Genomic DNA, 16,631 nt, shown 5'->3' on the forward strand with positions numbered 1-16,631 from the left:
ACTCTTTAACATTGAGATGCAAACTTCATCTTACAAGTCGGTTTTGTGAGAGTTGAGTTTGACTTAAACTCCACTTCTAACTCAATTTCTAACTTAGTATCAGAGTCATTGTCTAAAAAGAACTATCTGAGTGAGATTTTTTGAACATTCTAGAGTTCCACTTGTTAACCGACCACCTATTTCTAGGGGTGGCAATTAGGGTCTGACTCGTCGGGCCAGCCTGCAGGCCTGGGAAAAAAACGCGGGACGGGCCATGGAAATGATCTTGTAGGCCTGCATAAGCCTGCAAGCCTGCGTGGGCCAGCCCGCAAGCCCGCATAAAAATAAAAAAATAATAATAAAAGAAAAACTTGCACTTGTGTATATTAATTACTTTTTTTTTATAGACTATTGCATTAACGTTTCAAATTCTTGTATAACTGGACAAAACAAATATTATGTATGTTTTAATGTGCTAAAATTTAAAGAATACATCGTGTATCTCATAGTATGAATATGAATATGATGAAAATGTTGAATTGTAAATTTATTATCCAACTCCCCAAAGTTTTTATTTAATTTTGTAAACTTCTTAAAGTTTCCCAAATTTTAAACATTGAAAGTTTTATCATACAAATTTTAAAAAAATTAAAAAAAAGGGAGCAAGCCCGCGGGCCAAGTGTGGGACGGGGCGGGCCAGTCCGCGTTGTGCGGGCCTTATGCGGGTCGGACCTAAACGAGTCGTCCCGACCCGCATTATTATCCCTATTCCTTTTTAGTTCTACGCACAAGATGTATATACTTCGGCGTGACACCTTACAAGTCAATTTATGAGGTTGAATTATACTTAAATTTTACTTTTAACATAGTAGATGTTAGAATGATTAGTTATAATTTATTCTAACAAGATTTGTTATTTCTAGGAATGTCGAGTCATTAGTCATAGTCTATCACTCGTTATTCAACTCTAAACTCTAAGTGGATTATCTCGTTTAATACTCAAAATGTTTATTTTTCGATGAAAGACGTGTATGGAAGATTTGACATCGATAAAACAATTATATATAAATAAGATGCGTCTCCATTTATGAATATTATTTTATAAAATTGAATTATACGCCGGTATAAATCCGAAAATCTTTTGCAATTGGATCTTAACATGTGTTCCCATCATCAGGACCATTCATTCTAACAATTATTCATGTTCGAATAATTAGTCATAATTTGTGAAGTAAAGATAAGCTTTATACAAGAATATGAGATGTGAAAAAATGAAGAGAAAGTAGAAAGAAACATTGATTGAGATGATATGTGAAAAATGAAGAGAGGAGGTAGAAAGAAAGATTGATTGAGAAAATGAAGAGGTGAGTTTGGGAGCAAAAGCGTGGCAATGTGAATCCCCCGAAAGCAACTACGATGCTTAACCAAACTCAACCGACCTTTGACGTTTCTTCCTTCTCCCTTCTCCCCTTTCTTTATTTTCTTTATTTTAATTCTTTCTATTTCGCGTCCACGACCAAAGTCGACAAACAAAAACACGGAACCTTATTATTTCCTTATGTTCAATCTCTCAGCTAAGCAAAACCTCTCATATCACATTCTTTCACATATCACCTTCAACAACTCTCATGGCTCCTTCTTTCAGTTTCCACCATAATCACGGACACAATTTTCTTTCTCTGTCACTGCTCATGCTGGCGTTCACCACTTTAGCTTCGCAGACTTCCCACGCGCTTCGTTCCTTCGCCTTTGACATACACCACCGCTTTTCGGATCCGGTTAAGGAGGTTCTCGGCGTTGTTGGTAACTTACCCGACAAGAGAACTCGCGAGTACTATGTTGTCATGGCCCACAGAGACCGAATGTTCCGGGGCCGGCGTCTCGCCGGCGGTCACCATACTCCTCTTACTTTTGTCCCCAGCAACGAGACTTATCAGATTGGAACATTCGGATTGTACGGCTTCTTCACCCACTTGCAGAATTTAAGTTACTTTTTATGCTTTCTGGATTATAGTATTTTACTAGAATTTTGAGAATATAGATCTGTGCAAAGAGGAATAGAATATGGGTTGTGATTTTGGTGCTTTAAAAGATGCAGGAAGAGAATCTGAAGGGGATATGCCTTCTTTTCTTTTTTTCAGTGACCATACATTTTGAGGTTTCCAAGAAAAATCCTTTTTTTGTTGGGTTGTGTGAAAATCTTTTGTTTGCAGCTTTGTCCTTTCTTTTTAAGAAAAAAAGGGAAATTTTGGAATGAATTTTGTGAGGCATGCTCTGGGTGGTTTGTGTGTAGTAGTATATTCATTTAGTAATTCCTATCATTTGAATTTCAGCTTGCATTTTGCCAATGTTTCTGTTGGGACTCCACCTTCATCGTTTCTGGTGGCATTGGATACCGGTAGTGACTTGTTCTGGTTACCTTGCAATTGTACCAAATGTGTGCGTGCTATAGAGATATCAAACCAGGTATGCAATCTCATTTATCAGTTTAACTCTTTTTTCTTTCATTTTATACTTTATCTGAATGCTTGCAATTTGTGAGTGCTGGTGTGAGACTTCATTTGCATCATTATTAGTTGCTGAAGAATTTCTTGATAGTTACTCTAGGTTTTTCTGTGGGTTCTTGATCAGTTGTGAACAAGGGTACACAACTGATGTAGAAGTTTGAATTAATGACACTCTCTTAATACTTTCATTTGGCAGAGAATTGATTTTAGTATCTATGATCCTAGAGGATCATCCACAAGTGGAAAGGTTTTGTGCAACAGCAGCTTATGTGAGCCACAGAAACAATGCTCTTCATCTGGTAGCGTTTGTCCTTATGAAGTAAACTATCTGTCGAATGGCACTTCAACTTCTGGGTTCCTGGTGGACGATGTGCTGCACTTAATTACAGACGATGATCAAGCAAAAGATGCTGATACCCGAGTTACTTTTGGGTAAAATTGTCAACATCTTACTGTGATATTTTATTGGTAATACATGTACATATGAAGTGTTAGAATTTATTCCTGACCATACTGCATTAGGAAGGTGGACTATAGGATTGTTTAGAGTAGTTCAAGTAGCAAAATGTTCGGTTCTAGGAAGGCTGATAATGATGATAAGCTCAGTAATAATCATATCCAATTAACCCATATCCTTTGTGAACAGAAGAGTATATTAGTTTCCAATCTAATCCTTGAAGTTAAACTGTTTGATTATTGGTCTCAGTTATAATCAACTTCTTTTGGGCTTACTTGTTTTTGACAATCTACTCATTGGTACTTGTAATTCAATATGTTGCAGTTGTGGTCAAGTTCAGACTGGTGCTTTTTTGGATGGGGCAGCCCCAAATGGTCTCCTTGGACTAGGAATGGGTGATGTATCTGTGCCAAGTATCTTAGCCAAAGAAGGCCTCACTTCAAATTCTTTTTCAATGTGTTTTGGAGCTGATGGTCTTGGAAGAATCACATTTGGGGATAATAGTAGCTTGGTTCAAGGAAAAACACCATTCAACCTTAGGGCATCGCAGTAAGTAGTTATAATCCTTTTTTCTTCTTTCCCTTTAGTCTAACAAGAAGTTATCACTTTCACTTCAATGTTCTCCGAAACATACCCAAGATAAATTAATGAATGTTGGCCGAGGTAGTCTTTGGTTTCATTCTGGTTGCGTTTATGGCTAAAGCAAAAGAAACATACAACAGAAACTATAGAAGAAAAATATTGAGTATTTTAGCCTAACTCAACTAGTGCTTATTTTAACATTCTTTCTTCTTTGCAGTCCTACTTACAACGTTACCGTATCCCAAATTAATTTGGGAGGAAATGTTGCTGATACCGAGTTTCATGCAATATTTGACTCTGGTACCTCGTTCACATACCTAAATGACCCAGCTTATACGCAGATTACTAACAGTGTAAGTAATGTAGTATAGTTGGTTAAGTTAAGAAGGTAACTAGGCCTTAATGTGACATGACTTTTTAATTTTTTTCCCATTATTTTTGCAGTTTAATTCAGTAGTTAAACTACAACGGCATTCATCTTCCAGTAGTTCTTCTGACGAGCTCCCATTCGAGTACTGCTATGACTTAAGGTGATTTATAGCTTAAAGAAGAGTCTATTCCCTTTCATTTTAAAACCTTCAGACATTGATTTTGACTTTGTCTGCAGTTCAAACCAGGTTGTTGAAGTTCCCATCAATTTTACCATGAAAGGTGGAGATACTTATACTGTCATAGATCCTATAGTAACTGTCGCCGGGGAGGTGAGCACATGAAATCCAACACTTGTTTTCATTCATATTAATATCCTATGATTATTTAGCCTGTAACATCAAAATGCTTATTGTGATGATTCAGGGTATTAGCTTACTTTGTTTGGGTGTGGTGAGAAGCAACAACGTCAATATCATTGGACGTGAGTATTTTAATTGAAGAAACTAAAATATGTTCTGAAAGCTTTCAATTATTTTGGTCTATTCATTCATGCTTCTTATCAAAAAGACACAACTGCTACATTCTTATCAGATCTTCTTTTGTTTCTTCTGGAATTGTGTAGCATTCACCAATGCTTGTCTGTTTTTGTTCAATAATCTTGCATCAATACTGTGATGTGACAAAAACATCTATAACTTCTTCCACTGTTATTGCTGATGTTTTGATACATGCCTTGAATATTCATAGTATTTATTTTGACACAGAGAACTTCATGACTGGTTACAATATAGTATTTGACCGCGACAACATGGTTCTTGGTTGGAAAAAATCTAATTGTACGTGAAGTTCACTCTCTACTGCTTCAGTGCACTGCATCTTTTCTCCATTAGTATTGTTAATTAGACATGTTATTCACAGGTTATGATGATGAACTCTCTACTTTACCTGTTAATCGATCACACTCCTCTGCTATTCCTCCTGCCATAGCTGTGAATCCTCAAGCAACATCAAATCAGGCTAATGAACTTTCACCTAATCTCTCATTTAAGATAAAGCCCTCTTCTGTCTTAATGGTGGCCCTTTTTTTTGCTTTTGGCCATATTTTGAGCATACCTTAGGCTATTTAGTGTTATATTACTGATATTAGTATTTTTTTAGCAACACTAGAGTTACATTATTTCTATGCATTTTTGGATACTTAGTAGCATTGATTTGATAATGAGTCTGTAAATAATGTATAAACATGTCAGTATAGTTATGAAGAAAATATATATTTCCATTCTTACATTTTGTTTGCATGGTTGTGACTTCACTTTTCCTGGGTCTCAAAGGCATTCAAAGCAAATCTTTACAGGTTAATGACAAGTCCACTTAGACAAGACCTTATCAAATTGTGCAGGAGAAAAACTGACAGATTAGTTACAAATCCTCACAGATAGTTGAAAATGGACTATACATTTAATTTTTAACAATAGTTAGGTCTTTTCTTTTTACACCTTATAAAAATCAATTTGAATAATCATATCACAGAGGGAGACCCTATTATAAAATTTTAATCAAATCATCATTATAGTATTATTCAAAAGTGCAAAAATGAAGAACTGATATAAACAAGAGTTCTCTCTGGAATGCAAGTCATTCAACAGTGCTAATTCCGAAAGAAAGTCATGCCAGCTGGAACTGCTTAAACCAGGTCAACACGTTATGAACAGATATTGACTATAAAGATTTATGATTTCCAAAAAGTTGAAAAATTGTGCCAAGTTTTTCTTTCAACATCTTAGGATGTTATTTATCCATAAACCTGTTGAATTTGTGAGAAAGGAAAACTTGGTCTTAATTCTCTTTCACAATAAATGTTTGTAAGAAAAATAAGTGTTGCAGCAGACATTTATAAATTGTTAGTTGTTGAGATCAATTACACAGGTTCAAAATTTGATGCTAGATGTAGACCACTAGCACCTGTTATTTGAATATTTTATCTCTCACCAAGAGCACCCTTCCCTTTTTTGCCCTTGCCTCTTTGGCATTCTAGATAATTGTTTCTTTTTGTTAATGATTTTTTTATCTATATTTTTTAATTATTTTAATCTACTATAATAATATTATATTTAAATATATTTCCTGCAAATTTATATGTTTCAAATCTCACTAAAGATATTTTTCTGTCATTTTTAGTCCTCGAATGAAGAATATTAATAAGCATAAGTAAAATATCAACAAATATTTTAAATTAAGATAGGTCTAATTTTTAGAGGTATAATTTATTTAAGTAATGGAATAATTATTTAGGGTTATTCTAGTTTCTTTACTTTTCAATAAAATATATAATTAGTTTTTTTTTTTAAATTTTATATCTAATTTAATCTTTCAACTTTAGAAATGTACGAATTTAATTTTTTTAAATAAATTTTTATTTAAATAAAAATGTATCAAAAGATATAAACAAATCAAATGTGTCACAATAATTTCATAAGATGCGTTTTAAATATAAAACAAGCTTAATCAAATTTAATTAAAAGAATTAGATTCACGCATTTGTAAAGTTAGAAGATTAAATTGGATTAATATATTTTGAAAAAAATCTATTCAATTTTCGATGAAAACTAAGGGATAAAAACACATTTAACACTATTATTTATTATATTGTGATTTATTTTCACTCTAATATTATATTTTACTTAATTTTGATGTTACACCATTGAATTATTCTCATATAATGTTTCAATATATCATAAACATGAATTATATCTCTAAAGAAAAAAAATATTTGTTTTATTTATGATAAAGTATAAATATACTAATTAATTAAATTATGTACCTAAAATTTATAATTATGTTAATTTAAAATACCCTTTTACCTTAATTATATTAATAGCTTTTACTGATAGTGTTACAATAACCATGATTAAGAACAAGGAGTGATAAAAGACTGAGGAATTTAAAACTACCAAATGTTTTTGCTGGAACTAAATGCAGATGAGTCAAGTCATACTTGTAAGAATTAAAAACATAAATATTATAAATAATTTTCTCCTTACCACCATGGAAGAATTTAATTTTGAAAATTAAAACTCACTACTATTTTCTCCACACATTAATTAGTTAACAGTACATTTAGAAATATAATAATTTAACTTTTGTGAATTAATTATAAAGATCTTCTGTTTAAGTCCAAATTCTCCACCTATGACTTGGATCTTGTGTTATTTGTCAGTTTCACTTTGTGCATCATCTTTTGAAGGAAGATGTCATTTTCTTCTTGAGTTACACCCTCATCACTATCACATCTCTCATCCTTATCTACACGCACATTATTAAAAATTATCACAATGTGTCACTATGGGTTCTTCACCAAATGATAAAATATTCACTTTCAGTATGAACCAAATCATAAAAAAATTATAAATACGTATTGTATTGTCTGTATGTAAAAAAGAATACAAAATACCTAATAATCATATGACAACTTTACTCAATTTTATGGTTTGAATAAATTTAAATTTTAAGTAGGGGTGACAATTAGGGTCTGGTTTGACAATTAGGGTCAGCCTGCAGTTTCCCACAAAATATGCGGGACGGATTTAGAAGTTGAACCCGTAAATCTGTTATAATCCGGTCCACATAAATCTTCAGTCCGTATAAAAAAAAACTTGCACATGTGTATATTAGTTACTTTTCTATGGACTCTTTCATTAACGTTTCAAATTCTTGTATAACTAGAAAAGAAAAGTATTATGCATTGTTTTAATGTGCTAAAATTTAAAAAATACATTATGTATGTCATAGTATGAATATAAATATGACGAAAATGTTGAATTATCAATTTATTATCCAACTTCCCAAAGTCTTTACTTAATTTTGTGAACTTCTTAAAGTTTTCCAATTTTTAAACATTGAAAGTTTTATCTTAAGAATTAAAAATAAATAAATAAAAAAAAGTGGGTCACCCGCGGGCTTGCGAACCAAGTGATGTGTGGAGTGGGCCGGTGATTGCAACCTGCATAAATTGAGCGGGCCGGGCCTAAACAGGTCAGACCGACCTACATTGTCATCCTTAATTTTAAATAATTTATAAATTTATATTTTTCAACTGATTTTTATTATATATATATATATATATATTTAATTTTTTTATTGAAGCATTTTGTCATTATTTTTGTTTTTCTTTAAATTCTCGATCAACTTACATTTTTTTCTCTTAAATCTTTTGTAATTTTCAATCAAATTACTTTTAAGAAAATAAAAGAAGTTTTCAGAAAGAAAGAAAGTAAGTTCATATATAAATTAAAGGCGATAAAATAAAACTACCAATCACAATATTCTATTAACGGGACACAAATATCAGAATATTTAGATAAAGATAAAGATATTTTAAATGTTCAATATATGAAATTTTTTTAATGAAAATTGAATTGAAAATATTAAGAATTATGAGTTACTTTAATACTTAAGTCTAATTTTAATGCAGAAAAGCGAGGTAACAAAAATGGTGCATTCTCTCTGCTCAAGTCTCACTCGTCAATGCAAGGTTTTTCATAAAGAAACAGAAGTTTAAAATTAAAATTTTGATAGCATTTGCTTATCATTAACGAAAATTTCTACCATGCCAATAGAAACTATATTTAAGTTTTGTTCAGAATAAGAAAACTATTTCATTGCAACTTCAATACATACCGACAAAAAACTTAAGGTGGAGGAAACATAATAGGGAATATAGGTATTGTTATAACCAACTACTCTACCACTTTAGTTTTCCTTAAATATTACTCTTCATTCTAACTACTTTTGGCTTGGCATAATTAAACATAAAGTTTTAGTTTAGACTTCTTGATAATTAAGAGGAAATGGTTTTTGTTTAATATGTTTTTAGTCATTTTGAAATTAATGAAAACTTGTCTGGTCTCAATTATTGGTTGCTTGCCAATTACTTTTTTTATTTTGAAAAAGATGAAATAAAAAATATATAAAACGTGTTATTTAAATGTATAAAATAAGTAAAAGAGAAACATCTATCTAGATTAGATTAGTGAAAAAACTTATTCAGAGTGAAGATGCCCTGCTATTAATATCTATAACGATATATTTATATAATCTATAGCAATATACAAAAAAAATATCTTTTTTTTACACATTTCGTTATTTTAGCTTTATCTTTATTTATTTTAAAAATTAATTTTTATAAATAAATTATTTTTAACCGTTATTTTAAAAATCTCTTTGTCTTACATCGTTATTTTAAACACTTCTTTTATGTACATATATCTTTTTTAATTTTACATTTAACAATTATTTTAAAAATTAATTATATATTTTTTATTGATCTTAACTTAAATTTTTATGAAAATTAAAAATACGACTACACAGAAGTGACAACGTCTGTGTTTTTGCTAGTAATATATAAAAGATATTCTATTTTGTATCCATATTTTGTTATTCCAATTTTATCCTTAATTATTATTACCTTTAATCGTTATTTAAAATAAATTGTCTTAACAATTATTTTAAAAATTCTTTTGTGTAAATATTTTATTTTTCTAATTTAACATTTAACAACTACTTTAAAATAATAATAATATTAGCGTGATTTCAATTAAGTAAAATAACTTGACCAAAAACATGATCTGACATAAGCAGCACGTCGATTAGGGAGAGTTGTTTAGTACTAGAATCACATCGTACACCAATATAAGCCAAGATCACAACATAATCATCTTACATTTTGCTATCCTCTTTAGATCTTTGGAAAATAAAGCTTTACAACTTTACCTTTATAAAAAGCCTTACTACATTCTTTATCTTATTAATTGTCATCTTTTTCTTATAAACAATTCAAATCAAGTAATAATACAATAGTTAGGATTCCCTGTGTAATCATTGTCCTTGGTTCGGAATTGTATAACCAAATTCCTCTATAATTTATAGACAAATTATAGATTAAAGACATTATTGGCATCCATCCTTTATGGGAATTTAATCTGACCAAAAAGAATCAGTCCCAACAAAATAGTAAAAATATAGTTTAATTTTTCATTTAAATAAAATTTAACTAATAATTTTGTTTTGATATTTAATCCTTTTGATTCGTTTTAATTTCCATATTTATTTTTTTACTTAATTAAATTCTTATTTTCGTAAAATGACTTGATGCAGTTCCTTTTGCTAAATTGACGTAAATATTATTTTAGCATGTAACATATCAAAATCTAAGTTTATCATGTATTAAAATCTGAATTATGTTCTATCTTAGAATCTTTGTATTTTGAAATGTGACACTTTTTGATACATAGAAAATGACTCAAATTTTAATACATTACAAATCTAAATTTTGACACATAATACTTTCCAATGATATTAATGTCAATTTAATAAAATGGATCATAGTGATATTTTTTACAAAAAAATGAAACTCTGATTGAATCTTTTTAAAAATTAGATACTCAATTACGTAAAAATAAAATACACTAATCAGAAACTTAAATATTAAAACCAAATTACTGATTAAATCTTCAAATAAATATTCATATTGTGTTAATTGTGATTTAAGTGTAATGGGATTCTAGTAAAAGATTAAGAGTACAATTTCTTAGATTTATACACAGTTTCAGGAGACATAGGAACTGCACAAACACGCATTACCAGCAACACCACAGCAACTCTATGTATCTATCATCTATTCATCTTTGGACAAACAATCAGCTGATTTACTTGCATTTTGAGGCCAAAAGTGCACTACAGACACTTGATTACGTAAATATAGCACCACTGATTGAATAAGCTACTTTTTTTTCATCTTAAACATAAAGAAAATCTCATTTTACTATTTGCTTTTTACAAATGCACCGGACTGTCTGGACACAAATTAGTACTGTTAATAATTAGATTCCTCTGAACTATGATTTACATAAGCAGGAAAGCTCCTACAATAATAATTGTTGTTTTGATAAGACCTGGCTACCATTATAACTAACAAAGACTTGCAATGCAAGCTTTGGCACAAAAAGAAAAAACAAAAATTACGATGGCTCAACCTTAACTACCGCATACATTCCTATATCTGAGGCGCAGTTTCCTTTGCTTGTTACTTCTGTGTCCTGCCATTTAAAAAAAAAAAAAGATTTATTTTCAATTAGATCTCTACAAGGAATTGATATAAACACTTTCTAAAAAAAGTTAAAACCCAAAAGAAAGAAACATGAAGTGCTTTTCTCTCACAAATTATGAAAATAATTTTAAATAATCATAAATGAGTTTCACCACAAAAAAAAAAAGCACAAAAGATACAAACATTACAGTGAAATAGAAAAGCACATGTACTATTGGGCATGAGGCTGTTGTCCTCAATTTCCGTCAAAAAGTCTAAACTTGATATCTCAATTGCTCTATCACAAATATGAGAAGACCAAGTGTAATTGTCATAATCGATGAATCATAATGGTGCATTATGGAGTAGGGGATGAAATTGTGATCTTACCAACCGTACCCTTGATGAGAGGAGACCATGAAACTATAGCTTAAGCCTGGATTTAGCATGAATATGTAATTACATTATTCTGATCCAGAGTAACGTGAAAAAAGTAATAAAAGAGGACCATCACATATCATAAGCCACAGAAAGCTACTAGAAAAGTTTAATAACCTTCATTTAGTCCACGGACCATAAAGTGGATTGTCTTTTTGTAACGAGAATGCTTCAACATTACTACTCTTCATTGACAGTACTTCTTAACGAATTGATTTCTTGTGCCACGATATCTCATACAATGATTCAGCTCTTTTTATCTCTATAAATGACCACTTCCCCCATCGTTAATTTCCACGGCTAAAAGCTAAAAATCATCAAAGTACTCAAATTGGCATGGCTACCATGGTTGCTTTCTTGAACTTGGTCATCATGCTTTCAGTGGTCTCTACCGGAAAGTCACTGAGCTTAAACTACTATGAAAATACATGCCCTAAAGCGGAGTGCATTGTTGCGAAGGCAGTGAAGGATGCCACTGCTAAGGACAAAACTGTTCCAGCAGCACTTCTTCGAATGCACTTCCATGATTGTTTCATTCGGGTAACAGAATTTTGACTCCCTCCTTACATCTTGAGTGTCTGTTTCTGCTTCATTTGATGTGTCATTAAGAAAATCATTTTTTCTTATTTGTTCCCCTGTTTTCTTGAAGGGGTGTGATGCCTCCGTGCTGTTAAATTCAAAAGGAAACAATAAAGCAGAAAAAGATGGGCCACCAAACGTTTCTTTGCATGCATTCTATGTCATTGATGCAGCAAAGAAAGCATTAGAAGCTGCATGCCCTGGTGTGGTCTCTTGTGCTGATATCCTAGCTCTAGCAGCAAGGGACGCAGTTTTTCTGGTAAGCAATCTACTTAAAGAACCAACTTTCTCATCATTTAAAGTCTAAACAGCTGTTATGTCTTTGAGAATTGATAAATGCAGCTAAGGTAACTTGTATGTGCAAGTCTTGACTAATGGTACAAATATATTCTACAGTCTGGAGGACCTACATGGGATGTTCCTAAAGGAAGAAAGGATGGAAGAACATCTAAGGCCAGTGAAACCATAAAGTTACCAGGTCCAACCTTCAACTTATCACAACTGCGGCAAAGCTTCTCTCAAAGAGGACTGTCTGGGGAAGACTTGGTAGCTCTGTCAGGTAAGTCATCCCTAAAGTCAAAACTACCAAAACTTAACATTTTTCATTTATTCCAATCTATATCTAAATAGAGTTTAGACTAAATATCTTTTAAATCGTGTAGGGGGGCATACTCTGGGTTTCTCTCATTGCTCATCTTTCAAGAGCAGACTCCACAGCTTCAATGCTACACATGATATTGACCCTTCATTAAATCCGTCATTTGCAGAAAAACTGAAATCAATTTGTCCACTAAAAAATCTGGCAAAAAATGCAGGCACCACTATGGACCCTTCTTCAGCAACTTTCGACAATACATATTACAGGTTGATCCTCCAACATAAAGGCTTGTTTTCTTCTGATCAAGCTTTGCTTGATAACCCAGACACCAAGAATCTGGTTACGAAGTTTGCCACCTCACAAAAGGCATTTAATCAGGCTTTCGCAAAGTCCATGATCAAAATGAGTAGCATCAACGGGGGACAAGAGGTTAGGAAGGACTGCAGAGTGGTCAATTAAAAAATTAAATCAATTTGAAAGTTGATGTTGCATACAAGTTATTCAGTACGAAATTGGTGGAACAAAGTTCCCATATGGGCAAGAATATTGCATCTTTTTCCTCCACAAAAAAGAAATTGGTATATTTATCTCAAGTTAATAATATATAAATCATGTCTTGGGAAATTAATTTAGTAGTTATAAATATCATTTTGGTAGTCTTGAGTAATGAGTCAAGCAAGGTTCCGCCGGACAAATGAAGGTATCCCTGCTTAATCAAAGGATGAAAGTCAAGGTAAAAATTAAGAGCTCAACTTTTGTGACAATCAAGCCAAACAAACTTAACTCACAAAAGACTACGATTTGGAAATGGCAGATATGATTTTCTTCCGTTGTAATAATGCTACTAAGTCTTATCATGTATCCTCAAACAACGTTATTGGGGCGTACGGTACTTTTAGGCATAGTTCATGTTTGAGCGTTCACTTTCCCATTTTCCTTCCAAAACTATTATTGGTTGCTAGATGTTGTTTCTGAGATATAGGATGAAATGTTGCGAAGAATGTGATTACCTTCATTGCAAAAGAAAATTTTCTTAAATAATCAACTCAATAATTATATGTGGTTTTCAGGCTCTAGCCACTTGACAGCACTGCAAATATCAACCTGTAAACATCCTTTTACAAATGAGTAACAACACACCAAGTGATCTTAGATGTAAATTAAACCTAGCCCAAATATATTTCAAAAACATGTAGTACTAAAAAACACTAAAATTTTCATCAACAATTGCTATCCCAGTTCCCCATCCACAAAGATTATTGCCTTACACCATTTCTCAAGATTAAGGAACCACAAAATAAAAAGAAATAGTTTTTTCTTCATCTAATGTATAGCAGAAAAGTATGATATGATATCCATTTTAGGAGGCATTTCTGTAGCGTGATCATGGCCTAAACAATTTCTTGATCATATAGATATGAGATGCAAGAGAGCAACAAGAATTTATATAACAACAGCCGCCCGACCCAAAAAAACTGCTAATTTTTTTCACAGTTTTGAGCTACCTCAAGCATTATCTTTTGAGATAGGAGCTATCTCTGCCAATTGAATGTTACCGCTTAGTAGTGATGCTTTGTCGGGTGGAAGGAAGGAAAACCCGTCAAGAAGTTTCAAACACTTTAAGCCCCATTTTCCCATCAAAAACTCAATAAGGTGGTGCCCACTGAAAGTAATTAATTAGCTAAATTAAATATTCTGCTTATGGAGTAACAACGAAATTTCCTCACTAGTTCAGAGGATCATATTAGAATGAAAGGTACCTTCGATTATGGTATGACGTTATAAAAATCGACCCAGGAGAATTTTGGAGCAAGAATGTCACAGTAGCAAAGAGGTCATCAAAGGCTGAATAAAGTGCAAAAATCAAACTTCAGTCCAATTCACAGAGGAAGGCGACCCATAAGGTAATGAGTAATGCACTCCTTTTTCGTCTCACCATTTGAATCGTACAACACATCGGCCCCTAGAATAAGTGTGGGCTGTAAACTGAATAACGGTGCATCCCAAACACCCCACGTCAATCCCAACACCTATAAATAGAAGCCAAAACATTCAGAAAACATAAACAATTAACAATATATAAAATTTCAACATCATGAACATCCACAAATAAGCATTAAGCTTCCACTCGTCACCACCTTTAGGAAATTCCATGCTAAACATAGACTTCCATAATATTCTACTGAAACATTAACACATTCAACGCACATTTTCACCACAGACTTCGTTATTTGGAACATGTTGAAACAATCACTATAATGATAGCTTACATTGCACTCAAGCTTGTTCAACTCACAAACTCTTCTCATGTTGTCAAGCACCTGCAAGTTCAAAACATAACATGATGCAGTCAACTGATAGTATATCTGCTAAATTTCGGGATCCGGTCAATAATTTAATCATTTGCTTACAATAATCATATAAGAATACGGTTAATGAAGAACAGAGTCATGTTGGCAATTACTTTATTTATTTTAAAGATCACATATATCTTCAAATGAAAAACAATTTATTCAAACTGGATAAGAATCCAATGAACAACAAAGTTCTCCTTCCAAGTATTTATCAACATCGCATCTGCATATCCAGACAGACTAAAAGCCAAACACTGTTAGCCGACTAGGCTTTAGACCCTCAATTTCAAATTGAAAAGATTAATCCTCTTACATTGAAAATACGATACTTTAGTTCATTCATTTGCATACTTAAACTAACTTAAACATTCAGTGGTAGTTTTTTTTATCATTACAAAGTTTAAAAATTTACCAAATTCCCATATTTTCCCAAGTTAAAGAGATTAAATTGATTGATTTGAAACTCTAGGAATCAAAATCAATATTTACAGAAATAAAGGGAACAAAAATATGTTTCTTTTTCGGATAACAATAATTGGATGGTAGTAATGTAACACCTCTAATCTGGTGGAGTTATCTGTAAGAGTGACACGAGCACCGAGTTTTGCAGCAACCAAGCCAGGCAAGGAAGTTCCAGCACCTAGCTGCACGAATATAATAAGAAAAAAAAACGATAATAAATGACACAATAGCACAAATCTGAAATAATAAGACGAACCTCAACTACGGTGGCGCCTGAAAACCGATGCTTCTGCTGCCACACGTACTCGGCAAGAACTACGCTGCAGGGCCAGACGAATAGGCCATAATCTTCCTTCATGTTCTGCGTTGAAGCCACGGAAATAACAGAAGAAGAGTAATCGTTAGTTGACTGGAAAATTCAAGTTGTGGAGAGATGTTTTGAAGTGAAGAACCTCGATGATGGAGATGGAGAAGCTCGGAGATTCAGAATCGTCGCCGAAACAGTGGCGTGAAACGGTGGTCATGGTGAGAGTGTCATCGCACTCTTCGTCATCCCAATCTTTCTCTTCCATGGCTCCCACGAAAAGGAGTTAAGAAACCTCCAAATTTCAAGGGGATTTGGGGCTTCGAAACCTTTCTTACGTAAATGATGTTTATTTAGGTCAAACATTCACAAAAATAAAAGAAAATTAAAAGCATATATTATAAAAAAATAAATAATAAAAGTGCTATGTGTTGAGTTTATTACAGTTACAAAAATGTAATATATGTGGATAAGAGATAAACTTAATAACTTAATTGAAGTAAATGTCAAAAATACGAATGGATGGTCTCTCATTTCTTGATCTTGTATTTTTCCTTTTTTTCTTATCATTATTGCATATAATGGAATTTTTCGAAAAAGGTTTATTGGTTGTAAATCCATTTTTTATAAGTGGGGAGTTTGTTTAGTAAAAAAGTTGTAAATAAAAAAAAAACTTGTTAAATAATATGTTATGGATTTTATATTGGTTGTATATATATGGGGAGGGTAGTTATTGTTTTATATGATTATTATTACTATGGTGTTATATGTATTGAAGTGATTGTGATAAATATTTGTTTAAGACATTTACATGACAATAGGATGTGTTTTTTTATTGTGTTTTGATGTATAAGTGTGAACAATGACTTTAATCAACATTTTAAGAACTTGTGACTATCTCAATTTTCTTTTAAA

At 32.0% G+C, this 16,631-nt stretch overlaps 3 protein-coding genes across 9 annotated transcripts; 2 read left to right on the top strand and 1 right to left on the bottom strand.

Moving 5' to 3' along the window:
* The first annotated feature begins 1,388 nt into the window (after positions 1–1,388).
* LOC114174219 (aspartyl protease family protein 1-like) lies at positions 1,389–5,184 on the top strand. The gene is made up of 10 exons (XM_028059012.2): positions 1,389–1,933; positions 2,313–2,445; positions 2,683–2,918; positions 3,268–3,492; positions 3,743–3,878; positions 3,970–4,055; positions 4,133–4,226; positions 4,321–4,378; positions 4,662–4,733; positions 4,816–5,184. The coding sequence occupies exons 1-10, from the start codon at positions 1,608–1,610 to the stop codon at positions 5,013–5,015; spliced, it is 1,566 nt and encodes a 521-aa protein (XP_027914813.1). The 5' UTR covers positions 1,389–1,607; the 3' UTR covers positions 5,016–5,184.
* Positions 5,185–10,749: 5,565 nt separating this feature from the next.
* Positions 10,750–16,083, bottom strand: LOC114170446 (Putative methyltransferase family protein). 7 transcript variants are annotated; one of them, XR_014993079.1, is made up of 9 exons: positions 15,865–16,083; positions 15,669–15,773; positions 15,508–15,594; positions 14,867–14,917; positions 14,533–14,626; positions 14,357–14,441; positions 14,153–14,259; positions 13,607–13,700; positions 10,750–10,991 (listed from the first exon to the last, which is right to left on the bottom strand). XR_014993079.1 is itself a non-coding variant. In XM_028055921.2 (8 exons), the coding sequence occupies exons 1-8, from the start codon at positions 15,982–15,984 to the stop codon at positions 10,930–10,932; spliced, it is 711 nt and encodes a 236-aa protein (XP_027911722.1). In that variant the 5' UTR covers positions 15,985–16,083; the 3' UTR covers positions 10,750–10,929. The 7 variants fall into 7 exon arrangements, 5 of the variants coding, with proteins under 5 accessions (XP_027911722.1, XP_027911740.1, XP_027911750.1 ...); XR_014993078.1 differs by having other exon boundaries at positions 14,102–14,259; XM_028055921.2 differs by lacking the exon at positions 13,607–13,700.
* Positions 11,335–13,224, top strand: LOC114170435 (peroxidase 64-like). Its single transcript, XM_028055912.2, has 4 exons — positions 11,335–11,959; positions 12,069–12,257; positions 12,395–12,557; positions 12,661–13,224. Exons 1-4 carry the CDS (start codon positions 11,756–11,758, stop codon positions 13,053–13,055), a joined length of 951 nt encoding a protein of 316 aa, XP_027911713.1. The 5' UTR covers positions 11,335–11,755; the 3' UTR covers positions 13,056–13,224.
* Positions 16,084–16,631: the final 548 nt, after the last annotated feature.

Source organism: Vigna unguiculata, chromosome 2, assembly GCF_037176805.1.
Source record: "Vigna unguiculata cultivar grain cowpea cultivar isolate G323 ecotype 2 chromosome 2, ASM3717680v1, whole genome shotgun sequence".
NCBI classification, from domain to species: domain Eukaryota; kingdom Viridiplantae; phylum Streptophyta; class Magnoliopsida; order Fabales; family Fabaceae; genus Vigna; species Vigna unguiculata.

What these genes read in the sequence shown, in the direction of transcription:
- LOC114174219 (XM_028059012.2), top strand. Translation starts at nt 1,608, where the DNA reads ATGGCTCCTTCTTTCAGTTTCCACCATAATCACGGACACAATTTTCTT. An exon ending in CAGATTGGAACATTCGGATT is followed by an intron (nt 1,934 to 2,312) that starts GTACGGCTTCTT and finishes TTTGAATTTCAG; the next exon opens with CTTGCATTTTGCCAATGTTT. An exon ending in CAACGTCAATATCATTGGAC is followed by an intron (nt 4,379 to 4,661) that starts GTGAGTATTTTA and finishes ATTTTGACACAG; the next exon opens with AGAACTTCATGACTGGTTAC.
- LOC114170435 (XM_028055912.2), top strand. Translation starts at nt 11,756, where the DNA reads ATGGCTACCATGGTTGCTTTCTTGAACTTGGTCATCATGCTTTCAGTG. An exon ending in TCCATGATTGTTTCATTCGG is followed by an intron (nt 11,960 to 12,068) that starts GTAACAGAATTT and finishes GTTTTCTTGAAG; the next exon opens with GGGTGTGATGCCTCCGTGCT. An exon ending in AGACTTGGTAGCTCTGTCAG is followed by an intron (nt 12,558 to 12,660) that starts GTAAGTCATCCC and finishes TAAATCGTGTAG; the next exon opens with GGGGGCATACTCTGGGTTTC.
- LOC114170446 (XM_028055921.2), bottom strand. Translation starts at nt 15,984, where the DNA reads ATGGAAGAGAAAGATTGGGATGACGAAGAGTGCGATGACACTCTCACC. An exon ending in ATAACTCCACCAGATTAGAG is followed by an intron (nt 14,918 to 15,507) that starts GTGTTACATTAC and finishes TTGAACTTGCAG; the next exon opens with GTGCTTGACAACATGAGAAG. An exon ending in ACGTCATACCATAATCGAAG is followed by an intron (nt 14,260 to 14,356) that starts GTACCTTTCATT and finishes AATTACTTTCAG; the next exon opens with TGGGCACCACCTTATTGAGT.